The sequence below is a fragment of the Columba livia genome, chromosome 15 (genome assembly GCF_036013475.1).
Source record: "Columba livia isolate bColLiv1 breed racing homer chromosome 15, bColLiv1.pat.W.v2, whole genome shotgun sequence".
Lineage (NCBI taxonomy): Eukaryota > Metazoa > Chordata > Aves > Columbiformes > Columbidae > Columba > Columba livia.
The window spans coordinates 611,501-637,962 of record NC_088616.1 but is presented as its reverse complement, the minus strand read 5'-3'; the positions used below and the strand labels follow the sequence as shown (position 1 = coordinate 637,962).

The window sequence follows — 26,462 nt, the reverse complement described above, 5'->3', positions numbered from 1 at the left end:
GCAGCTGGAAAGCAAAGGCATATGAGGAAATAGAGATTTAGTTTCTACAACACATTCAAAACAGGCAAGAAGGGGATTAAATGTGCATTTAGGAAATCTGGATATTTTATTTTCTTCCCCTTTTCCTTCCACCTCCCCAGAAGCCAGAGTTTGCATGACATATTCTTCCTTTACAATTTTTGTTTGCCATTTCCAGTTTCATATTTAGTTTACTGTTGAAAAACAAGCAAATAGAGCTAATGGAATGTGTGCTACCACATACAGTTCATGGTTTAGAAAACCTAATATTTGGAGGCGTGTACACATGTTAAAAAACAAAGAACCCTATAAAGACATTGTCGAGGGTTAAGATTGCGGGGTGACAATAAAACCCTGGCAGATGTATTGTTAACCCCCTCTTCCTCCCCCCACTTCCCCCTCCCTCTCCCCCCTTTCCACTAAGGAGAGGCGATTGGGAGGAAAAGAAGGACAGAGTGAAGAGAGTTGGAAAAAATTAAAGATGTTTTACTAATGCTACTAATAAGAATAGAGAAAATAATACAAAATATACAAAACCAATCTTGAAAGTCTCAGCAACTGCAGAGCCGGCAACCAAAGTCCTGGATTAGACTCTGCAGCCAACCGGAGCTGGATTCAGTCTGTCACCGGCCTCAGTTCACAGGGACGACTCGCAAGGTCCTCTCCTAATGTCGCCATAAGCAGAAGGGAAAAGGGCAAAGGGCAAAAAGGGACGAGATCCTCATGATCTCCCACTTTTATATGAAGTATTCACGTGAATGGAATGTTATACACAGTTGGTCAGTTTCTTGGTCTCTTGTTTCTCGTTGCCCCTCTTGCGAGATGTCAATCCGTGCTTATCAATAAGTTTGCATTCCATTGCTGTGTTCACCAAAACATGTGTCTGGTGCTCCAGGAAAATGCAGCTCATATGAAGCTTTAGCTGACGGGCAAATTCACTAAAAGAGGAACTTGTTTTTAGCAAAACCAGGACAGACATGAAGTTCTTTTATAAGAAATATTATGTGAATTTCTGTTCTGCAGCATTATGATCAAATAATCTATCTAAACAAGGTGTCCCTTACCAACAGTGTCAGAATTAAATCAGCATTAGCTGTTTCAGAACTGCTTCAAAAGTATTTCTAGTGTAAGAAAAGACCAGCCTGACAAATCACTGCAGAAACCGTACACCAAAGCTCTACAGAAGAGACAGAGAAGAGGAAGGAGAACCATTCTTTGCTACAACTAACCACAGCAAGAATGAAAATTCTAAGAAACGTGGAGTCCAAAAACTAACAACAGACATACTTGTGAAATCTCACTCGCACTCACTCCAAACATATGGAAGACAAACCCTATGAGAGACTGAAAGTCTAGGGACTTCTTCAATAACAATCACCTCAGTAACTGTAAATGCTAAAGAACCTGCGGAAAAAAAAAAAAAAAAATAATTACAATTCCTGGTCTCCACAGTCTACTTGTACCTTTTCTTCTGATAGTAAAAGACACGGACAGCAGGTTTGCTTCTGTTTACGAGCTATCTTTTAAAAATTAATGCTAGGTAAGTCTAGAACCAATCTGAAAAGTCACGCTGAGGGTATGAAATCATGCAAAGGTGGGGTCCGAGCAATGATCCTGAATAGTGTTGACTCAACAACTTGGGAAACATCCACCACAAGGCTATGATGCCTGCCCCCAATGCTTCACAGTGCTGCCCTTCCTTCCTTCCTGCCTTCCCTCCCACCCTCCTTCCCTCTTTCCTTCCCTCCCACCCTCCTTCCCTCTTTCCCTCCTTCCCTCCCTCCCTCCCTTCCTCCTTTCTTTCCTCCCTCCCTTCCTTCCCACTTTGGCCAAAAGATCAAGCGGAGTCTTCACATGAGGAAAAGAAAATGATGCTTCATATTCAAACACTAAAGAAATCTCAAGCTCCTAGAGAAATAGAAAAGTGGATTTTCTAAGTATAGAAAATGTGGAAATATGGGGTGGAGTTGTGCCTTCTACAGAGAAGTCATCCCAGTGTCTCTAATTTAGCAGTAAAGAAGGAAAAGCAAAGGGAGAAAACTGCCCTTTCTATGATCTTCACAGGAATGACAGAACCTTTATCTTCACACAGGAGAAAGAGGATGAAAACAAACATACAGTCCTGGGTTATTGTGAAGGGCCCTGGACTTCCCTATAGCCAGCCTTCAAGAAACTGTGCTACCTTGCTTATTCTATTTAACCTTTACATCTTTACTACTTTCATCAGCCTCATCCGTTACTCAAGAGCTTGGCAGAGATTCCTGGTTCTGCTAAAGAAAGCACACGCACATTCAACAGAGACTGTTTTTTCTGAGCCCTCACAGCTCTGTGCAAGTCAGGAATGCAAACACCTACACTTCACAAGAGGCACAGCTATAATGATCCAAAACACTCGCAGCCCATGTGTACAAATACATCCCATCAATACTCAATGAGAAAATATGGCCTGTGACTGCCTCTGCTCCCTGAATCATAACGGATGAATTATCCTCCCACATCTAAAAGCAACAGAGACTATTATTGTACTCACTGTATCTTAATGTATCTTAAATGCAATGTTTAGTTTTCTGTGAGGGTTATCACCCTACCTGACTTTTCTACATGCTCCCCACACTTTTTTCCTACCTACATCAGCCACAGTTAGCTTGCTGGCCTGCAGGATGTCACTCACCCATTAGCACAGGAATGGGGGATTCTTCTTCATTTGTTTTAGCGTGTTTTTTTTTTTCTTTTTTTCTTTTATTTTTAAATCACCACTATTAACTGACACCAGGAGCTTGAACCACATGGGATCTTCTCGCTCCACAGCTATTAAGCTGCAGATCAACAGAAAATAAGAAGCCATGAAAGATGTTTTAGGCCATTTTACTGCAGACACTGGAGAGTTCTGTTTGCCGACATGTTCTGAGATCCAATTAAGTAACTCCTCATAGTCCGAACAGAGATTATTTTTCATTCTCTTCACATTCAGAGGAATTCTGTATTCTTTTTTTCGAAGACAGAGGCTGTCCAAAACCCTTCACGATGAAAGAAGGTCAGGGTCAGACTTCTCCCAGTATTTCTCCTACAGAAATTTACAGACCAAAGGTACATTTACCGGTATCTGATGCATATTTCATGTGCCTCAATAAAGAAACAGGTATAGAAAAAAATGACACTGGGGCAAAATTTCTTCCAGGGCCATGTAAAAAATAATGTGCCTACATTGTTATGATTTCCTAATGCCAGATAGTACATTCCTTGCACATGACTACGAAGCAAGAGACTTGGTTCATTTGTAGCCTTTTCCACATATAAATTCCAACAAGTGACAGTGTCATCAGTCTACTAAGTCACAGACGCTGTAAATAAAGCAGACTTGGCATGATAGGTTGTAATTTGTTTAAGAAATTCTGCTTTGTCAACATCTTCCATAATACATTACAATACGTGATGTAAACCTTGAATAAAAATACACTGTGACTGCTTAGGAATAACAATGCGCACTGTTTTTGAGGTCTTAATGACAGCGGGGTTTAGTGGTTAGAATGAAGGATTAGGAAATGGTATTCATAAATTCTTCTTCTTGCCCTGCCAATGACTTGCTCTTTATCCACAGTGTTAGTAAGCTTATTTTGTAATGCTGATCCATATCATATTAGCAAAACTGAAACATAAAGACCATACTCTTACTGCAGTCCCATCCGTCATACCAGGAAAGTTATTAATATCTGGTTTGTCTTTCTCTATTTTATCATAAGTTGAGGACAATTGTATTTAACAGCTTGATGGGGTGCCACACAATTAAATAAATCCACATATGATAGGTAACCTGCAAGCAGATAGATATAATTGGCTAAAGAATTATGAAGGGCTGCTACCTAGAGTTGTATTAAAGAATAACTGAATTTAAACCTGTCCCATACCACAAATCAAATACTTTCTGAGGCCTGGAAGCTTCAGGTACATGGTTGCAATCTTCATTTTAATTTGGCAGCTGAGCGCCAGAAGTAAAATACCAAGGGAGAAACAAATTCACTCCAAGACAAAATGGCATCCACTCTATAACATGGACTGGATAGAAAGGACAAAGGTTTCTAGCTTAATTTTGAAGAGTTAAGACATTTGGATAGTTTTAAAGCTTTTTCAGGCTTTCCATCAACAGCACAAATACATATCTAGAAATAAGTAGTGACTATCAGTTTCAAAACCTAATTATTAAGTTAATTCAAGTATTTTGCTGTGGGCTTTTGAGAAAAGAAGTGAACCCTTTGCAAATGAGCTAATGGCATTAACAGTGAATGCAGACAACTCACCACAACCTTCTGAGGGGTGAAAACTGCAGGTGTCCTCCAGAACCTTCTGCCTCAATAATTCCTGCATCAAAAGTCACAGAATTTTTTTCAGGATTTATCTTTTATGAATAACTATACTACTTCCCTCAGTGACAAGTGTTGCAAAGCGAGTAAATAGTAGAAAAAAAAAAATGGTCTAAATTTTGACACCTCCTCCTCTATTAATTCACAAGTTCCTCCCTCATTTAGTTTGCAAAGGAAGAACAAAAGCAGCGAGGCAATCAGAAGGGAAATGCCGCAAAGGGCAGTGAAGAGCCCTGTGGCATTTCCCACCCAACGTTAAACATCTGGCGCCTGGTTCCGAAGCCGAACAGATGTCGGCACAGCCGCAGCTGCCCGCTGGGGAGCGGACACCCGGCAGCAGCCCCTCACCGCTCTCCTGAGCGTGTCTTCCCCATGTAGCTCTGTATCCCATGGTGAGATCACCTCAGGGCAACACAAGAGTTACAGCTAAAAGCTCCTTTTTTAAAAAAACAGTCGCATTAGTGTCCTGCGGGGCAGACGAGGTGAGGGGAAGGCGGGCGGGCTCTGGCGAAGGCGCCGCTGAGGCAGCCGGGGCTGCGCCCTCCGCACACGGTTCTGGAAACTGCCCGGCTGAGCCCCCGCGGGGTTCAGCACCGCCGGCCGACACCGGGGACAGGAAACACCCATTCGTGAGTGGAAACCCGGGCACCTCCGGGACGACACCGGGGCACCTGTGAGAGAAACCCAGCACCGCCGGGAGGACACCCAGGCCTGTTGGGAGGGAAATGCGGACGCCCCCACACGACATCTGTGAGGAAGGAGCCTTGGAATCTGCTTTAAGCCATCATTTCTAGAGGTACTTACACAACAGACGCCACAGCCTCTTCAGAGGCCGCCGGCTCCCCCGAGCTGGGCTCGTAACCTGGCACCTCCGGCCCTGCCGCCATTTGCGCTTCAAGCGGCCGCGCCGGGGAGGGCGCGGAACGCGGTGCCGGTCACTGAACCGCTGTGGGTGGAGTAGGTGTCCACCCGAGAAAAAAAAACAGACAGTGAAGTTTTAATTTAGGAAAGGTTGCTAGAGGAGGGCACCCTGGCGGTATAAAGTATGGGAAGACTTCGGATTGATGAAAAGTTTCCACAGAAACCCTGATAAGCAGCCAGCACTGGCGGCTGGAGCTGAGGTGACCTTTCTGAGGAGAAAATCCTCCACTGCGGAGAAGGCGGCAGATGTTTTCTGCGGAGAGGAGAGCTTGTTGACAAAGGCTGAAACTTTTATTTCGGCTGGAAAAGAGAGCGGGTGAAGGGCACAGAGCCTCCTTCGCACCCCCGAGGGCGGGCTCGGCTGCCGGGCCGGGAGGAGCTTGCGCGTCCGTGCGCTCCCGCCCTCACACCGGCCCAGCCCGGGCCCCAGAGCTCTCCCGAACAGCTGCTAACGGGGCTGAGGAAATGCCGCCCGTGTCCTAACCAGCTGCGGCATTGACAGATCTATATTGCTCTTGCTGTAGCCAGATTTAAGCCCTGCTTAATGCCCGTGCCTGTGAGACTGGTGTGGCCGACAGGTCTCCGAGAGGAGATGAAGTTCAGGAGGATGACAGGAATGTGTCAGGGAAACTGGCATTGCTGAGCACCCCTTATCATAACGGCCTTTCCTCCTGCGCTGTGGAGATAACACTGCTGTTCAGAGAGGAGACCACTCACTCTGTCTGTAATATCACACAGGTAACTGTGCCTTCACTACAGTCAAAAGACTTTTTTCAGGTACCAATATCCTTGATGCAAAGTACCTGTTGAAGATGACAGGAAAAACGTTGCTATCAGCAACACTTTTAGTTTCTCAACTTTCTATAGTACTGTCCTGCTGCAAGTTGGAAAGGAAACACAACAACAGCAACAAACCAAACACTGTGCTTTTTTGCTTGTTTGACCAGCCAATTTACAAAGTTCATCCTTTAATGCTGACTCCTGGACACTGCAGATATCCAGGATGGTAAGATAATTTGCAGATTCAATTTTTGTTCATGAACTTCCAATTTGCCTTTCACAAGTAAAACCGGTAATTGATTGGAACAAAACCCAGGGGCATCTGATATAAAAGGATATGGTGTGTCACAGTCATTGCACATTCCAGATTCATCTGCAGAAACATAAGATGTGCATGAAATTAAAAACTGAGCAAATATATACATTTTAATCATGTTTTGCCGATGCCTCATCCCACCAGCCTATTAGAACTGGGAAAGTACAATACTATGGGCTGGCTCTCAATATTGTCGTATATGTACCATGCACAGATTTAACACCTACAATAAATATGTCAGGTTCAGATTCTTGACAGTGTTTATCTACCTGTGGATGTGAAGATGGTCTGAGAAAAATCAGCCACTCATAAAAATCCAAGATTTGTATGCAAGGCGTGGTGACTGGCTCAGGCTGTCTCCAATGCTACAGGCTTTTTGGCTTGTCTAATCACACCTGTTTGTCTAAATTATGCGACATTTCAAAAACGTTATGTTATTTGGGAATTGTCAGAAGAGATGCTAATTCTCAGAATTTGCCCCTTGCAAAGTTGCTCTGTCTGGATGAACCTTGACTGCCTGTTAACAGCAGTATTCATAGACTGGGTTTTTTTTGTTGTTGTTTCCTAGACAACCACTCCAGGTTCCCCCAGAGCTCTTGCTTTTGTGTTCTCTGATTAAGATATACATGCTGCTTTTTGCTCATATTATTTGTGGGAGTAGTATTCATTTTCATAGGTGTGATATTGATTAACTTTTTATTTTCTCAAGCAATATTAATTCCAGTATTTAATAAAGGATGATAGGATTACATAAATTTTAACTTCACTAAATCATAGCTTAAGCTTCCTAACGTGGAAGTTATTATTAGTTTTTTTCCTCAAGGCAATTTTTGGTTTACACAACAGACTGAGCTCTACAGTTCAGATTTTCTCCATTTTTTATGCAGATCAGCCATAATTATAATATGTGCCTCTTGTTCTGAGCACTCCTAAAGCTCTCTTTTGAGTTTTCTGAGTTTGTAACTCAAGTTGTAACTCAAATATAAATGGATGTGGCTACTCCACTCTGGCTACTACTGCTGCTTCCGGTCCCTTGCAGAAGTTTTCCTGACACTACAAAGGCCATCAAATCTACCTTCTTGTCTTGCCTTAGTCTTGGTATTGCCGTGGTCTTCAGGTAGATGATTAAATTTCAGCTATAGCCAAATTTCACTCAGTGTAAAATCAAACTGGGGGTAGAACTGTGATACCAGGTGGGTTTGTGAACCCGGCTCCTCAGCTCCTCTCTTACTGCAAACAGATCCATTGCTTCACTAGCCAGATAATGCCATACTGAAATGGCACAAAAATCTGGAAGAGGAACCATGCTCGGAAAAAACATTAAAGTGTTAACCTTATAGTTCAGGTTGAGGTTAAGCGCCTTCCTCCATAGGGAAAAACCTTAAGAATGTGCTTAATGTGCCGCAAATTCAGGACCCCAAGGGGAGTTAAGATCTGGCCAGCAGGTGCGGTATCCCCGTATCTTCGCCTACCAAAATTACATTCTTTTGTCTCTTTGAGCACTTACTATATTAAAATATTAATATACACATTACGTTGTTTTACTAAAAATTAATTATAGATGGAGTCTTTATTGACATGAAGCTAGAGTTCTTCATATGATTACAAAATCTTACATACTGGACAATATATATCTGATTTGTATTTCATTATACATTAAAAACTAAACACTTTAAGCCATACTTTTTTCTAGTGTGTATCTACTTTATATTTTTACAACATGGACTTTTAATTTGGTGAGATTCTTGAAGCTAACAATTTACACAACTGTTTGAGTGCATCTGTTTTACTTTCTGAAAACTTGTGTCAGAATTAAGCAGGCCATTTTGCTTGATATGAAAAGCAAAAAATACTGTTTGAAGGAGATAGAAATGCAAGAATCTCAAGCAGAAACCACTACATGTTCCTTTCACCAACATCATAAGAAATAAATAATGGAGCTCATTTTTATAAATCTCTGTCAACAACTAGTACTGTGTTAATTCTATGTATAAGGTGACCTGAGGAATACAAAAAAATGGATCAAATGTGAGTGGAACTTTCTGATTTTATTTTTAGATTTTTTTTCTTGGGGAAAAGCATCCATTTCTCCTGCTGAAAGGAAGTCCATTTTGCTTCATGCAGTTTATGAATGCTTTTGAGTATAACTCACTATCTGAATCCTATCTGAATTCACCACCTGAAGAAGTTTTTGGAGTGGTTTAATGTATCTTCAATTTGAAGAATAGTGGGAGACAACGAAGTCCCACAGTTTTACTGCTTGAATGTAATTCTAGAGCATAAGCCCTTTCGTAAATATTGGACTAAATATGCAACAGGTTTGCTGTTGGTATACTGCTTTAATATTTTTTTACAATACCCTTTACTGATGCCTCATTTTCTCATGTGGCTCTTTTTGGAGGAGCATTATACACAATCAGTCAGCTTTATATGTTTCAGAATTGCTTCCGATGCCTTTCTTTCACACTTAAAAGCCTCTGTAGTACATTTCACCGCTTTACAAACACAAATCTCATACTGTGTTCTTTATATACGTATGTAAATTGCTTTCATTTATTCATGCCAGTGCCCTCTATGCTCAAATTGCATGACAGCTGAATAAAAAACTTTTCTCCCTAAATTACTTTTTTCATGCCATTCATGTCTGCTGTCATGCAGTACTGGGTGTATGTAAGTGCTCAAAGTGAGGCACGCTTAACCTTGGAACTAAAGTTCTTAAAAATCCTTGGAAATACCCTGGAAATCCTTTATTCCAGCTGCCAACTGGAGCAGAAATATGTTCGGACAGATTTTACCAGTGGAAGTTTCAGTGCCTCTTTTATCAGGCACAACTTTGTTACAGAAAAAAATAGCGAAAGATGTTTGCTTTTATTTCTGTATTTCTACTAATCAACTACTATGAGATATCTGATCTGCAAACAGGGAACATCACATGAGCAACAACTGCAGCTCTCCACAGACTCCCCACTTGCCATTTCCAATTAAATGTTCCTGGAATGTTCAAGCTTACTTTCAATTGTATTTCAGTTTTCATTAGTTCAAAACTAGACCCTTCTCCCCATTCATGAAAATTTGCTGTTTCCTTGAGAATAAAAGAAGGAAAACTGGTATATAGGTTCATAGTGAGGCCGGGTTTAAATGACCATACTTCGTTAAATCCGGGCTATATGTTGTCTGCTCCATGACTTACCGATGCAGTGTCTCTTCCCTCTTCCCTCCAAAATAATGCATCCCCAGCTGCCCATGTCCAGTTGTAGTCTATGGCAGTATTTTTCCTACTCAGTGTCCATGTATAAGCACATTTTTGTTTTCTTGCACTAGCACAAGAAGATAGCACCACCCGCACATTTGTTAGATACCAGCCTTCCTTTTAAAGGAGACCATAACAACCTTTTCTGTTTCCTTCCAGAACAGGCATCCTTCAGACACCAAGTGTGCACTGGTGCTCAGCCAGCGAGCAGGCCAGACAAATTGCTTTCCACACTGGGCAATGCAAGTCTGAAATACAGGAACATATGAGTAAGGTAAGCACAAACCAGGCACCAGAGAGAGAAAAGCATCAGACAGTATCCAGTTCCAAAATGAGCCATTGGCGTCTATGTTTGCCAGATGTAGAGAAACAAGGCTAAAACACAGAGGGAAACATGAAAATAAATTTTGGTGCTGGGAAACATTTCCACACCGGCATAAATGTAATAAATTGGATTTTTTTTGTGTTTTTCTTTCTTTTTTTGTTTTTTCTTTAATTGAAAGTCCTTGTAAAGCTCTAAGGAAGATAACAAATTGGAGACAAAGAGAACTCAGCAAGAGACCCAGCAGGCAAACAGTTACCTTGGGCTATGCTTTAGACCAGGGGTGGCAAACTCATTTTCACCGGGGGCCACATCAGCCTCACGGTTGCCTTCAAAGGGCTGAATTAAATTTTAGAACTGTATAAATGTGCATTTTTACAGTTTGACACTCTTGCCTTGGGCAAAGCTACTTGGGCATTTTTTTCCTGTGAGAAGGAGGTGTAGGCTCAGCCCATGGATGGCATTTCCTGTGTGCTTGTCATCAGAATGTGGCACAACTGGAGAAATCGAGTACTGGGAATCCTCCTCAATGTCTCTCAGCGTACAGTACAGTTAATCCATGGTGGCATTGACTTTAAAATACTGTGTACTCAGCTAACCCATCTTTAACGGGGAAATGAACACTACTCATCCCTTGTTTATAGCTAGTTGAACTTGGGCTGTTCAAAGGATTGCCATTTGTTCTAAGGTCAAATTCAACACCATTTACTTTACTAAAGTTTAGCAAAAGATGTACAGCCACAAAGAAGCAATTTTTTTCTCTGCTCTCTAGTGCATTGGCAAACTGCATCCTTCAGTGCAATGCAAAGAACTCCAGAAATGCTAAATGCCATTATTATCAACATAAATCGAAAGGTGCAATTGGGAATGAGAAGCCAAAATTTCTCAGTAGACAATGTTATTATCAGCTAAGATTTTAATGGTCATATTAAACCATGTTGGAAGAGATGCTTTTCTATAGCTTGAAATCTTTTGGTCAAGGTATGAAAAATTTCTTTAAAAAGAAAGACTTGCCTCCCACTATTTATTTTCATAATAGGTACTTATAGGAAACTGTAAAATGCTTATATCAACTCCAAATATTTTAGCAAAGGCAGGTAAGGACTGTGAGAGATATTATACTTACAAACATATAGCCTTAAGGAACTTCTAACTCACTTCTTCAGGATGGAGAAGAATGAAGGAGTCTATAGAATTCATGACTTCCATTTCTACATGAGGGAACTGGTGGCAGATTTGATTCCGAAGGAAAACGTTCTAGTTATCCTTAGCACTGGAAGCAAAAGAGCTGTGACAGGACGTCCCTGAGCTGTACTGCTCTAGGGATCACACTGAGATCTCTGCCTGGTGTTGCACTGGGCCATGCAGGGACACTTGATTATATCACTGACTCCCCTTGTAACCTGGGACAATTCGTAACCTGAACTCCCAAATGCAAAAAGACTCACGTTTATTTTCTTTCATCTAGAACATGTAATTTATAAACTGTTCTTAGATGTATGATTCTGCATTAGTGGTAAGGATGGATCTTTTGTGTATGTATGTGTGTATATAAACACACGCACTCACACCAGTTTTTTCCATTTGCCAGTTTCAACATTGTTCCAGATATTCCGTTCTTTTATATGGATACAGAAGATATGTCTGTATGTGAGGGCACCTTCTTTTTGTCAGGTGAATATTACACTGACAACGGGTCAGCACTGGATTGGGATGTTATATGGTATGTGTATGTTACCTGATTCGTGCTTTTTCTTTCTTTTCTAATTTACACTTTGCTTTAAAATAAACAACATTAATGTTCACTGAGGCATGTTTTTATGTATCTGCACTAAGGAGGCATCTAAATCTCCTGGAAGTAAAAAGAAAGCCTCCCAGACTGCACAGCATCCCTGACCTTTCCCTCACATCTGCTCTCTTCCTACGCACGCATGTACACAAAGCCAAAAGATTTACAAAGCAGGAAAACAAGTGGAGTCATAGGAGTCGTTCAGACCGGGTCACATCCCTGCTTTGACAAGGTACAATTTAACCTCAGACTGAACCTGACTTTCAGAGACCATGGGGAACAGTTATGTAACAATGAACAGCTGAAACACAAAGATTTTACAAATCAAAGCAAAGGTAAATTATTAGCAGTTATTTAAAAAAATACTTTTCACGCTAGCTTACCTTGCACTAAATACTATAGAACTATAACCTTAGCATTAACATTAATACATTAGTGCTCCTCTTGAGCAGATAACTTATTTGATATTTTATTGATGATCCTTATACTCTAAATAATTTAAAAAGGATGAGTCTTGAGGAAAAGCTTCAGCCTGAAGAATATATCTCTGTAGTATGGTTTTATACTGCTTTAGAAATGGGTCCATATGTGGTCAGCCCTTGCACAGCTGGAGGATTCTCATGTTTGACACTTCTCTGTGGGACACACTTGCTATTTCTTTTTCTGAATGTCACAATTAAGGATTTTTCAAACTGTCCCTGATGCCAGCTATAGTAAAATGTACTGCATAGGTTTTTCTACCTCTCTGTTAAAAAAATTCTGTATGACAATTGTAGGATGTGATACATTGGAGATAGATAACCTAAAAACCACAAAACGTTAGATGTGCTCCCTCCTCCTCTTTCACCCTTCCTTTCCCTTATTCAAATGCTAAAAATTCACTCACATTCCAGCTCAGTTACATCTAAATGGAACATTACTTTCCTGTTTAGCACTATGTGCAATAAGATGATAATTCATAATGCAAAATCCAATCCCAACTTAATGTGGTGATAATAGAAAACTGCTTTTACCCCCTTCATTATATAGACATGCTATATGCCTTTACAGTGCAATTTCGCAGTTATAGATGAATACAAATTCAATAGAGAAGGGTAATCAGAAAGGAGAAAGACTGTTATGGTCTGTGTGGTACTGAAAACTGACCTTGGTTATGCATGAGGTTTTTATAAAACTCCTCCCCGTAGGAGAAATCCAGTGGCAGGAGGATCTGATGTGAAATTCAGAGCCAGTAAAGAGCACAGAGGAGTTGAATAATGATTCTTCTCTAGAACAGTGTTGGACGTTACACAGCTTGCAGATGTTTTTCCCTATAATTTGACTCTCCTCCTCATCTTATTCTATTTCAGTAAATCAAGAGATGACTCATAGAAAATCAGAATCCAGGCACAACAGAGATACCATATAACGAGTCATTTGTTTTATACTGGGAATGTTGGCAAACTTACGTGTATACAAGCTGACTGCTCTCTTTAATACTCAGTTAAGCTGCTGGATAATCTCTTTTTACTTAAATCAATTGCACTGTGACATTAGATTTTAAAATAGACTGGTTTTCTTATGGTAATAATGCTACATAGCTGACTCAAGAACAATCGTTAAGGCAAAATTGTAATTAAAGATAGATGCCTATTGCCCAATTTACTTGTACTTCTTAAGAACTATTTATTACTTGTTTAAGATATGTTTTTAGACAGACTAAATTAAAAACACCATTTCGGTCCATGCCAGGCATGTTCAAAAAAGTAACAACTGGGTTTCTGTTCTGAATCCAGTATTTGAGTTTCAGTATTAGATTTAAGCCTAAACTGGGAGAAACATTAAACAGAAAAACAGAAGTTGAGAGAGCTCAGCTATCATCTGGCTGATTTCTTGTGACCACAAAGCTGAAATTGCTTTGGATTTCTTTTGCTGTTTTTTGTCTGGTCCTGCTCATATGCAACAGTGGTATTTGTGAGCAGTAACCAAGAATGTATATTAAGCAAGAATTCAGAGACACAGTACAATATACTATATGGCAAAATTACTCTTCCTTCTGCTATCCAGCATGATATATATATATTAGCAAGGTATGATATTAGCGTTTATATGAGCTTCCGAGCATACAGTAAGTGAAAATTCCTCCTCATCAGCCTCGAACCTGGCTAATGAGTTTATGCAAATGGTGAACCCAGCTTCATGACATACAAAAGAGATCTTTGTGAAAGATAGCAGATGGGGTAATCTTTTGTTTTAAGCTGAATGTTTCATGTTCTCTCTCTCAATGCTCTCATATCTTATGTCAAATACATTTTCAAAGTGCAATCCTGAACATCTTATAGCCCAAGAACTTTAGATTAAAGACTAAAGGACTGGGCTCCTTGCATGTCATAAGTAATTGCTAGAAGTGGATCAAAAGTTAAAAACAATCTCTCTGGACCTTGTAATGCATGAGTTCATTCTGGTTTGTTCTATACTTTTCTATTCTGCTAAACAACTTATTATATTTGCCCTATCAATGTACTATCTGAGTAAATTTCTGAATTGTGTTCTATTCTTGTCCTGTCCCCTCAAAAAACAATTATCTGTGCTGGAGCATTTTGCTTGGGGAGAGATTTGTTTTATTTTAGAAAGAGGTCTTTGAACTCTGAGGTTCTACATTTAGATCAGAAACCACAGAGATTTGTGACTCTACAGTCTTGGACTGGAGTCCAAGAATCAGGAGTCTTTGTTCTCCCTAGATTTACAGGACAGGGTGTTTAGGATCATAACCTTTGCTTTCGAGCTTCTGCCCCGAGCACTGATTAGATGCCCAAGTTCTAGAATTGTCTTCAACACTGCAGGTAACTGTTCATCCTCATTATCTTATTTTTATAAGATCAGGAATAAATCTCTTCTGTCTGTCATCAAAACACCCTCTGGTGGTTTTTTATTTTACCCCATGGTGGACACAAATAAAGCCAAGTTCATATATTATCAAACAGTTTCATATGGGTAGAGATTCCTTTCCTTCGAATTTTTTGTAAAAACATTTTGAGCCTGAGCAGGCTGGAGGTTTCAGACAGGGTCCTTCTCCTGTGAGCACCTGAGTAGCAGTGAGAGAGCTGCCTCCCCCTCACTAATTGTGTTAGTACGCACATTAACACCTCCAACACCACGGCCTTCTCTTGGTGTTGCCTGCCCATTATACATGGACTGGAAGTGGGTCAAGGACACACTGAAAAATTTCACAAGTCCAATCAGTGTTTGAGTCAAAGAAACAGAATACTGCTGCATAAAGAAGTCGTTTGACACAGTAAGTTAGCGTCAATATATAAACAAGTAAATCAAGTGCCTAAGTCTGTATCTGAATTTCATGCTTTAGCACAAACAGGCCATGAGCAGAGGGCGAGTTTCTAATTAAGAGAGAATTGCTATGGTAACCAAAGGTGGTCACACATAATTGGGTGTGAAACCACATGAGGCTTCATGACAGAGGTGTCTGCATATATTATCCAGCACATTTTCTGTTTCTTAAATAGAATTACATTGTCAGGTCAGACAATATTTTCCATATCTTATGTGCCTCCTTTTTGAGCAACCAAAAATGTACCTCTGTGGGCTTCAGTGACAGTTTCAGCTCTTTAGCACCCTTCCTACAGCCAAGGCAGCAGGAGTCTAGATGCGACTCCCTCATGAGTTAACAAGCAACAAGAGAGAATGACGTTTATAATGTATTTATATGAAACTCAGGAAGGGGTCTCTGTTCTTTAAATGATATCAGAACAGTCTATGGGCAAAGATAAACTTGAAGTGAGATTTCTCAGCCCTAACTTAGTCATGGGTCAAGAACAAAGAGAGGTGTTTGGCTGCATGTTTCCTAACCCCATTAAATGGGACAGAGAAGCAAGATAATTTCCTGTGTTGGCAAAGCAGAGCAACCACGGCTGAAGGTAACGCTGCTCCTCAAAATGAGACTGTGCGCACTGTCTAGCTCCTTGATATCACAGACTTGATACTATAATGTCTTAGTTAAAACAGTTATTGTGTAAAGTTGGTATTCCATTATCACAGTTAGTGGGAGAGAGAAAAGTCATAATCTTGGAGACCGAATTATTCTGTGCCATGAAGACCAGCCTGGTAGGAGCAGAGGAGATGCTTAAAACTCACACTACATCAGCACAGTGACACCTGCAGCAGCAACCAATTGTGATTAAACAGATTTACTTACACTTATGAAAATTATTTACCAGCTTAAGCACCTCCTACTAGAAGGTTTTGAACATTATCTTACCTAATTAGATTATGCATTATCTATGCAATGAATTATCTGTGTAATGCATCTTAATGAAGATTAAAGGAAAATCTCATTACTCCAAGTTGTTCCAGCACAAGATTTCTAAGATCTCTATTAAAACCGTTCCTTGAGCATGTGGATAGGAATGAAAGTCAGATCTGACGTGCAAATCCCCATTCCTCTGTACTAGGCGCACTTAAAGGGCACAGAGCTGCTTCACTACATCCCACAGTCCCCTAGTCTGGAGGAATCTTGTGACCTTCTCAGGACAGGATGTGGTCAGCAATGGGGAGGATAAAGAGATCAGCTCCTGCAGACTGCTACTGCTGCTGCAGCTCAGACAGGCTCTGAGACTCTGTTCTGTTAACAGCTTCCTCAGGACCTCAAATTGCCCTCTTTCAGTTTGCCTTATATTGGTGTTGGTTCTCAAGGTTGCATGGTATTTGGCAGTTTCTCTGTAAGCAAGGAGTCAAACAAGTCCTGACTTAGCACATTTTTGCGTTCCCGTTGACTACAAAACAAGAACATAATCTGTTCTGCATCTGTAGATGCGGTAGTGGGCTATCATTAGTCTCTCTGCATATCTGAAAAGGCTGCTCATCCACTCCCAAAGTGCAATCTCTATACACAGTAGGGCATTAAGGCAGTCAGGAAAACCGTATCTGACTGAAAAATAGCCAAAGGTAAGTCAAAATTCGCAGTCAGCACTGCACTGGCAATCTCGCTGTGCTCTGCTCTTTCTGCACAGCCTGATTTCCCGTTAATTACATCTCAGCAGGAATTCTGCATAAAGCGACGTGGTCAAAGAAATTTCCAGTCTCTAAGAGAAAGCAGGATATCCCGGTTCCTCTGTCTGCAGGGAGAGGAACCTCGCCCGTGCTGATTAACGACAGCAGTTGACAACAGGTGTTATTTGTTAATTATTGACATATCCAAAGGGTCCTATGGCTTGACAGAACCCATAACAGATACATTATCTGCTTCGTTGTATCTCATCATGGAACATATGGTGGCAGTTTGATGTAGTAGAATTTGTTTTTTAATGTATTCCTACATCAAATTCCACAGTCCTTTTTCTGTTGCTTCTTGATGTGTCAGAATGTGTGTTTTCTTTTGTTTTCCCTTTTTTCTAGTATCCAATTACACTCTATTTTCTGATACAGTAGAACTACTCAGAGGTACTCATGTATCTTCTTTGCAAATTCACACATTTTTTTCACCCTTAAAAATACCAACCAGATGGTTTCTAAAAATGCCAATTATACCTAATACATTGTTTGAAATTAAAGTATCACTGCAAAATGCCTCTCATGTTAGTAACTGCTTGAAGCTATAGGTATCGCTCTGGATGCACAAAGAACTGTGTGTGTTCCATCACTATTAAACAAAAGCCTACAGAGAATTTGAGCTGTTTCAAGAGAAACCCGAGTGAAGAGCTAAATTGTATGCTACAAAGTATTAATGTGCATGTAAAGCTGAGATCTGAAAAGCAGATCCTCAAACCGTTCAGCAGCTTAAATACCACAACAGAAAGGACATACTGATTTTTTCATTTAGTCTCATAGTTAAGAAGCAGACTTGCATGTGTCCATCCATGGAGACAAGATACGGATTTCTGATGACAGATGTCTGAGGTGTTACCTGCTTTGACTGGTAGCTGGAAAGTTACTTAACCATGTTAAATCGTATTTCCTTTCCTACTTCTCTCTAAGCCTACGTGCCCACTTCCAAAGGCACCTGGGGGTCTCCACTGCTGAAAATTACCTCTCCTGTAAGGTATACAATTGGGAGCATTCATAGTCATAATTTAGTTTCCTACTAGAAACTGAGCTGTAGAAACTGTCACTGCACTTGACACACATGTAAATTACTTAATTCATACATGAATTAGCACTTGAAACAAATGGGGAACCAAGTAAGAAAAAACAAACAAACAAAAAGGTATTTAAAAATTAATATTAATCTGCTTAGCTGTTTTCTTGCTATGTTAGCTTAACCTGGAAATATTTTTCAAAGAGTAAAGCTATATAATATGAATGTGAAATCTATTTTACAATAATTCCCAAAGAAAGGCCTTGCATTTGACAGCTCTGGCAGCTGCTAGTTGGAATTGTTATAAAGAGGGTTTCATCACGCAAAGCTGATGACCTAGAAGTCAGACACTGAGTAAAACAAATCCTTGATCTACCTCAACTGTTTCTGAACACCTGCAACACTAAGAATAAAGTTAATTATGAAAACATTATTAGTAGGAAAATGAAGTCAGAGCTGAGGCACTATGTAAGGATGAGTTGGCCAGACGTATGAATTTTAGAAAACTGAGGGAGGGCACGTCTTTGTGATCCAACAGACACTCCAAAGATACCACAAGCTCAACACAAGAAGCTGTAAAGAGCAAAAGTCCAATTGCACAAAAAAATGTATCTAAAGCTTCACATCCAACAAGTGAGCCGGAGCCGCTGCACACCTGGCGATGGGAACAAAAGGCAACCTGTGCGGCAGCTCAGCCGGCAGGGCGAGAGGCAGCCAGTGAGCGGCAGGGCGGCTCCGCAGAGCACGCCGGGGAGCACGGCTCGCGGGGCAGGCCAGGAGTGGCCTGAGTGAATGGCACAATTATAAGCTGTGTATGAGTAGGGCTATAAGACCACTTTAAAATAAAGACGTGCCTAGCAATGGCAAATACAGCATGTTGGATGAGGTGTATGCACTTGCTGAGCGACTTTAAAATAGTGGGAAATTTTAAAATGTTGAAAATGGCACGGATATTGTTGAATTGAAAGTAAATGTGAAGTTATCATCATGGTACTTAGAAACCACACATAATGAAAGCCTGCTGTTACAATGCAGATATAAAAAAAAAGCAAGAAAAAGTCAGAAAATAAGCACGGTAAACACACACCATAGTTTGCATGATGATTTTCTAGAACAACATCAAGCATGACTTACAAGATACCAAAATACCAATTATCTATTACTTTAATTTTGGGAATAGCTTAAACTCTCTGGACCCCACCCCATGGAAATGCCAAGCCACTACAAGTCCCCAAATGCAACCTGAATCTTTGCCTGGATTCGTGGAAAAATCAGTCCCTTCAGATATCTTATTCTTCATGGGATTTTTAAAGTGGTAATTAAGCAGCAGCATCTCAGCCCGCGGACAAGGCCATGGGCTGTGGTTCAATTAGCTAGCTGCTGGTTCTGTCACACGCACATAAGGGTAATTGCACAAACCCTTTTCAGCCTTCTCTGGCCTGGGTTTTTGAATCTAGTTGTCTTTCCCCTGATGATCCGATTTTACTCTTTCCACAGCAGCTCAAAGGGTCAGACATGCTGGGAGACCAGGAAATAAACGCTCAAGTGGCCAAGAAACACCCATTGAGAACAGATACCGGTTGTACAGTGTTGAACTCTGCGTCTGGCACAGTGAGATCTTCGGTGCCACAGTCTGAAGACAAGTCCCCGTCAGTAACCTGGGGCTCTCTGTGGTCCGGTACCTCAAGCAGACAGAAATGGAAAAGAACTATGGCCTGAAACTATTAACTAAAACTCTGTCGGCATAATTTTGCTTAAGATCTTAAATAATTGAGATATTAAAAGCTTATACTCTGTAACTATTAGTAGCTAGTATCAGTATTGGCATTGTTCAAAGTCTCATCCCCGTTTGCTTAGAAACAACAAAACCCCATGGACTGCCAATACATAAAAGTTCTGTCATCCAACACCTGTGAAGATACCTGACCTACCGCAGGTTCTAAAAGATGCAGATACCTCAACGTCACTATGAATTTTACAGTCAGTGTCTTTCTGTACAACCCTTTCTTTTTTTTAAACATGAGCAGTTCAACTAATTAGATCTCTCATAATGGTAGTGGCTTGAAGAACTTTAATTGAATTAATCAGCAGACTATTCCGTGAGTACACAATTTACTAACACTATATTTTTTAAATTGCAGCTTTATCTGTTTAGTGGAAGATGATTAAATGTATACCATGCTTCCAATTTAAAACTTTCCTTTGCAATGAAGCATCCAAATCTAGCAGCTTGTCTTCACGTGATACGGAAGCATCCAGGCAAGTGTCAGGCTGAATATACATATGTGTCATATACCAAGAAAAGGAAATCAAACATACCTATGTGGACTCTGAATCTAAGGAAGGCAAAAAAATCACAGAATTATATAAGCATGGTAAGTCAATCCTTGCAAAAACCCTTCATTCAAGGGATTTTTTAGAGTCTTTTCCTATAAGATTCTGGCGTGGCTCATTGTGCACAGGCAGAAACAGTGGAGAAGAGGCACCCCCTGCTCTCCAGCCATGAGCAGAAAGTGAAGTTTTCCTCAGAACATTTTCCGACTGGACACGGGGGTCATAAAAATCTCCGCGCTCCAAGGGGTGATCAGCTTGTACACGTATCGCAGACCTTCAGACTTCAAAACGGACGGGAAATTCTCACTTTCTAAAAAAAGCAATAAAAGCAGAGGGAGAGCAAAATTTCCAGAGCAAATCAGCATCACAGACATGAAAACAGTCCAGATCCCAGTCTCCTGATCTGTACTTCAGTACACCAGCTATACTGAAATTATATTTAGGCCATTTAATTCCCAGTAGATCCCGTGTAACTTCAGTACTGATGTTTTGTTGCAGCAACATGCCAGAACAGATCTTGCATGGCATTGTTTTCCTTCTTGCTTGTGCAAGCGATTAATCTGTGATTATAAACCGAAATGTTCAAGATTTCTTTCAACAAATACTGCTACTCATATGATGAAATACAAAGACGAACAAATCAAGGCCTGATACCTACGTACATCATTCTAGAAACACACTGGAACAAAAACCCACCACCACAAACAGAAATCACAGAAGCAGCTACAAAACAGCTCAAAAGAACAAGATGTAAGCATGCTCTACTTCAAACAAGAAAAGATGTTATTTTTTATTTTCTTCTTGATAAAGTAGCATATTCCAACTGGATTACAACAAAATTACCAGAGGATATTAAAAAAAATACATGAAAGTATTCAGAAAATTATATATATATATACATTTGCTTAAAAATTCTACAATGTAAACCTTAGCATAACAAGTTAAAATAATATTACAAACAGTTTATTAATATTTATGTGAATACTGTACATATATATGCTTCAGAATTAATACTATATTTTCTACAGTTTAACAGGAAGAAAAAAAATCCCCCCCCGCCATGAAAAGGGAAATCCAGCTGCTTCAGTTGCCAACAGGTTTGGTCCCTCATACAAGATACTTCGTATTTATCTCAGTGTTAATAAGAAAGAAAGTGCAGCCTTTCAGAATCAGGTTTTCAATCACATTTATACTGTGATAATTTTTAATGTCTTAAATGATTAACACTACACTCAAAAAACCCACTACCACAGTTTAGTTTCTGTCATTGCACGGACATCATTTCTGAAATCTGGTTAAGGAGAGTGATTTCCCTGCATGGAAGTGCAACACCTTTGTTTCGATGCAACAACAAAACACATATTTTTAAAGTCCAGATATTTGCAGCAATTTGTAAATCAAAAATTCATTTATCTCTAACATTTCAGTGCTGTTTTCTAGTGTAAATTCATGCCATTAGTAACCAAAAACTATGCCACTGTTATTCATTAGAAGTATGCGCTCATTATTTTTAAAAAGAATTTTTATAACTAATCTAAGTTACCTATAACTGGACCATAAAAGCACAGTTAGTGCAGAAAAAGAAATAAATGAAATGTACTGTCAGACCACTGTGTAGAGCAAGTGTTCTACCTTCCCTTCAACAGCTGAAATACAAAGCAGGTTAACTGATATTTTTAAAGCTACCCTATATTTCATATATAATTTAATATATTAAAGTGATTCTTTCAATATGCAATGTTAAGAAACCACTGAAAGAACTAAGTAATCATGAAATTAATATTCCATGTGGTGCAGGGTGGTGACTGAAATATTCTAAGCTACAGAAATGGAAGGAGGTAAATTCTTTACTGAGTTCCTATACAGAAATATTATTATTGCTTCCAAGGAGAAAATTGTGTTCTCATGTTAAACAGCTTTATTTTCATATATACCAGAGCTCCAGCTAGAGGAGCTCAGTGCTGTCACTGGGATTTGCAAGGGCATACAGGAGCAGAATTTGGTGAACAAGTAGTTTTCTTAAACAGCTGTTGCACAGGTTTCTCATAGTTATTTCCAGCAGGTCACTGTTTTTCTATCCACAGGCATAGATATCTTTCCTCAGAATTACAAGATACTGGATGTTTTGAGGCGGGGAGTTTGAGCCTTTGAAATGGCAGGAAACTTAGAGCTGAAATGCCCGTGTGCTTTGAAGTGCAGAGAGTGACGTCCCTCTCAGAAAGCACTAATAACTGGGTCTGTTCACAAAATACCAGATTTTTCAATCATCTCTGTGTCCTGACAGTGTCGGTAGATCGCTTGGGGTCTCCTCCTGAGCCTGCTGCTCTGAGGCAGTCAGCCCCCTTGCTTAGCAGGTTCTTACTCATTAATTACAGCTGCTATGCAGATATTGTTCTATACAATAAAATATTAGTTTGTAACAAAAAAAATGCACTTTAGCAAGAGGTCACCATTTTGAGCCAGTGATTTTTAATGGCCTTTCTCTAAATACTTGTAGTAATCCAATCACGATGGTTTATGACTTACAGTAGATTCTGTAAAATAGTATAATTTGATTACAGTAATAACACCTATGATATATTCCATAAAAAAACTGGCTTTGAAATTATTAATCTTCCTAAGAGTATGCAACTTAATGGACATATCAATTTAAGCCTTTATGACTATGTCAATATCCTGCCTCATATAAACCTTGGAAATTTATTATCATTATTGAGAAACTTGATTTAATGCAAAAGCCAAGTCGATACAATGCATTCTCTGTAATGAATGACAATCTCTACATAAATGAGATTCTGAAAACCCGCAGTCACTATGTAATGAATACTGATAGACAATCACATCTGCAAGAGCCGCCAGAGTCCTGCCTGCCCCGTGTTCCTTAGGAAATTGCTCATTTTGTGTGTGATTGGAGAACACCATTAAAATAAAAGTAGCACCACTTATTTTTACAATTTACTTTGAATAGTCACTAAAGTTCCAGATGAGCAGCCCTAGGGACTTAATATGTCTAAAGATAAAACAGGAATGGAATTTAAATGATGGTACCGATTCCTTGGCGCGGCCTGGTCGCAGGTGGAACAGCACCAGGGACCAGCCTGGCCCAGGGACCGCGGGGCCAACAGGGACCGGCGGAACCCGTCGGCTCATTGTGCAGCATCCACAGACCAGTCAATACCAAAGGAAACTGCATTTGTACAAATATTGTAACTACATGCATGGAACTGGGCGACACAGGAGAAACTGGTAAAATCATTCAACTGACAGAATCATTGTTATGCTTACAGGTATTTTATAAGAATACTGAAACTGTTTGGGATTCTTACACCAGCTAGTCAACCTTCTTCAACAGTCTTTGCTGATTCTGGTAAATAAATAGAAGTGGAATTAGTGACAGGTATGAACAATTCTCTCAGAGATGGGGCATTTTAGAATGTCTCGAGGTGCTAAAAACGTGGGCATTCATATGGAAGACACGTGAGTGCCCCACTGCACTTCCTAACAGCGCGGTGAATCGAGTGGGAACGCTGTCTTGTGAAGAACGCCTTCCATTGCATTATTTGCTGAGATTTTGGAGAAACCACAGATGAGCTTTTAAATGGATTAGTAATGCCCCCGTTACAGCATCTTGTATCACAACGTCAACATTGTTTGCTGAGTGTAATCTTAGGATACACAATTCAGCTAAAGTTAACAAAGAATAATTTGTGCAGAGAAAACAAGTTTAGTATTTTTCTGTGATGTACATACATACAGGAAGAATTACAAGAAGCAAGATAATCAGGAATTTAATCATTCTAAGAGCCAAATGTAGATAGAAAAATTCCTCCTAAACAACTGGAAAAAATAAATTCAGTCTGTGCTAAGTGGAATTTCTTATCATTTGCAACTTTTTGAATATGGAGTACTTTCCACTTGTGAATTATTTCCTGGAAATGAAAACAGTTTCATGTGACAGAAACACCACAAAGGTTTCCACAGTGGTTTTTTTCAGTTTTACTTGCAATTCAGTGTTAATAGATGTGTGTCATATTTCTACATATTTCTACTAGTCTCCACTTCTGAAAAATGAATTTAGAATTGTTTCCAAGTGAGACCATCATTATAGCTGCTTTTCTTTCCAACAAAGACAAACTAAACTATCAGCAGTGTATCAGACTGAAGAGTTCAAAGAGTCATTAACTGACAAGCTCCTCACTTTCCTTTCTCCTCAAATAAATATCCCGCTGGAGTTTACACGAAACACCAACAATAATTCATCTTCTAATAAAAACACATCAGCCAGCTCCCAGGCAGGCCTGTTGGATTTTCTCTTTATCTATTTAGTTTGTAAATGAGACCTCTTACTGACTGAGAAGTATTGTTTCATTTCCGTAACATGATTCCACTTTGTGGTATTTCATCTACTGAAATTTCTGACTTGAAGAGAGCATTCCACTCCTCTTTGCCACCTTTGCTATTCAGTGCGATCCCCAAGCGACGCAGGAACCCAGCAGCTGGGGCCCGCGGTCAGACAGCGTGTGGAGGAGCCCCTACTCGCTCCAAAGTGCCACGGGACACGACCGGACCACTCACCTGCCAAACACTCCACGCCGGTCACAGGTTTGCAGAACAGAAGTTCCAGTTTGCTACAACTTTTGTAAAGCACTAAGGTAAAAATCTGTTCCTCATCGTTGGCCTGTTTTTTTTCGGCAGGGTTATATTAAATTTCAATATCTACTGACATGAGAATTTAATACAATGAGTGGATAATAAAATGACAAGATACATCAATTTAAGTAACATTATCCAAAATAACTTCTGAGAAAAATGATGTTCTTACACAAAGGAAAACCAGAATACAATTTTTAAAAAATCTGAATGTACACTGCTTAAACTTAATGAAGAGAAGATAGCTAACATATAATTAACTGCCTACGGCAGTGCAGCTAATGGATACTGAACTGGATTCCAGTTAATCCATGTCAGGACTTCCATCACTTGTAACAATTCTTGTCCATTTTTTTAGTTACTCTTGCAACAGTACCATTACAAATTCCTTTTCAATAGGAGGTGATGGGTAACAGGCACTTTCATTACAGGCAATGTTTAAGTATCACCATGTGGAGGGTTTTATGAATCAGACTCGCATGCTGCCCTGTTAATGATGGACTGTTCTGTAGCATCAGCACAAATTAATAACAAAACAGAACCCAAGTCTTGAAATCACTATTTTGTACCATTCTAATTTTGTGTATCCTTATGGTGGTTTGTAGAAATCAATAATATTGCACCCAGCCTTACAGCAAGACTGACATTTCCTAAAAAATTATGACATTCTCTGATTATTAAGAATTACTTCCCACAAATGAAAGCTACTGAGCATATCTAACTAGAAATGTACAAAAGCTATTTTCCACCTGTAATGCTTTTCCCTTGTCATCTACTTTGTCAAGTTTTTAAAAAACCTTTGTGTGTGTCAGAGGTTTACAATTCAAAAAAAATGCCCAGTCTTTCTATTTACAAAAGGTAATAAATTAGTGAGGTTCTTCAAACCACATTCTTCTGACATATTAAGTAGTGATAATCACAACTGTTCTTCTAAGGAAAAGGTGGTCTCGACATGATACCCATGTCTGGCTGGAACAGAAGAGCGTACACGTAGAAAAAGAGACAACACAATACAAACAAGGAATTCATAGTAACAGAAGAACTTCAGAAGAACAAAGGAGAGTATGTGCAGTGCAGCTTTACGCAACAAAGCAAATGCCTCTGGGTTTGCCGAGCCTGCTGAAGAGCCCTCGGCTGCTTTGAGCAGTGATGACTGCCTTCCAAAGTCACTCATCAGGATGTGACCCTTAGCCATGAACGTCTCTCTGCAGGATTTAAGTTGATGCAGCTGTAGTCTCTTCAGGAGCTTAAATTATAAATACAGGCTAGGAAGGAATGGGGGAATGACTTAAAGTACGTGGTGCCAGCATGGGCAATGAGGAGGAAGGTCAGAGATCCCCGCTCTGCGGCTCCAGGCTGCGCGGCTCTCTGTGCTGGCTGCGGGACAGCTTGGGGAAGCGCGCGCTCGCTCTCGAGTGGTTGCTTTTGCTTACCGGTTCTCCAGAAGCCGGAATATCACTAGGAAGACAAGAAATAAAGACAGAAGTAGCCAGTTTATGTTACATGTAAATTATTCCGTAGTTATTCCAAACATGAAAAAAGCAGATGTTATGAGAGCCTGGCACATGAGGGCAAAGTACAGCACACTTCTTCAGCTACACAGAACTGCGTTCTTTCTACTGGTGTCTCAATGGGGAAGTACAAATGGGCTCTTTCA

The 26,462-nt window shown here is 40.0% G+C and overlaps 1 protein-coding gene and 2 long non-coding RNA genes across 12 annotated transcripts in view; 1 reads left to right on the top strand and 2 right to left on the bottom strand.

Moving 5' to 3' along the window:
- LOC110362167 (uncharacterized) overlaps window positions 1-5,400 on the bottom strand; it is a 54,404-nt gene extending 49,004 nt beyond the window's left edge. For 7 of the 9 annotated variants that reach the window (XR_010466254.1, XR_010466257.1, XR_010466261.1 and 4 more), the window contains exons 1-2: window positions 5,181-5,400; window positions 4,314-4,374 (exon numbers count right to left, since the gene is read on the bottom strand). This is a non-coding gene — a long non-coding RNA (uncharacterized LOC110362167). The remainder of the gene's footprint in view (window positions 1-4,313; window positions 4,375-5,180) is intronic. The other 2 variants (XR_010466258.1, XR_010466260.1) reach the window with 1 other exon arrangement.
- Window positions 4,690-26,263, top strand: LOC110362168 (uncharacterized). Its single transcript, XR_010466264.1, has 4 exons — window positions 4,690-5,172; window positions 9,803-9,917; window positions 11,557-11,688; window positions 19,319-26,263. It is a non-coding gene; the product is annotated as an uncharacterized LOC110362168 (long non-coding RNA).
- SNX29 (sorting nexin 29) overlaps window positions 24,873-26,462 on the bottom strand; it is a 128,736-nt gene continuing 127,146 nt past the window's right edge. Inside the window, exon 21 of one of the 2 annotated variants that reach the window (XM_065030386.1) lies at window positions 24,873-26,263. In XM_065030386.1, the coding sequence (XP_064886458.1) occupies window positions 26,134-26,263 (130 nt within the window). In that variant the 3' untranslated portion in view covers window positions 24,873-26,133. The remainder of the gene's footprint in view (window positions 26,264-26,462) is intronic. The other variant, XM_065030391.1, reaches the window with a different exon arrangement.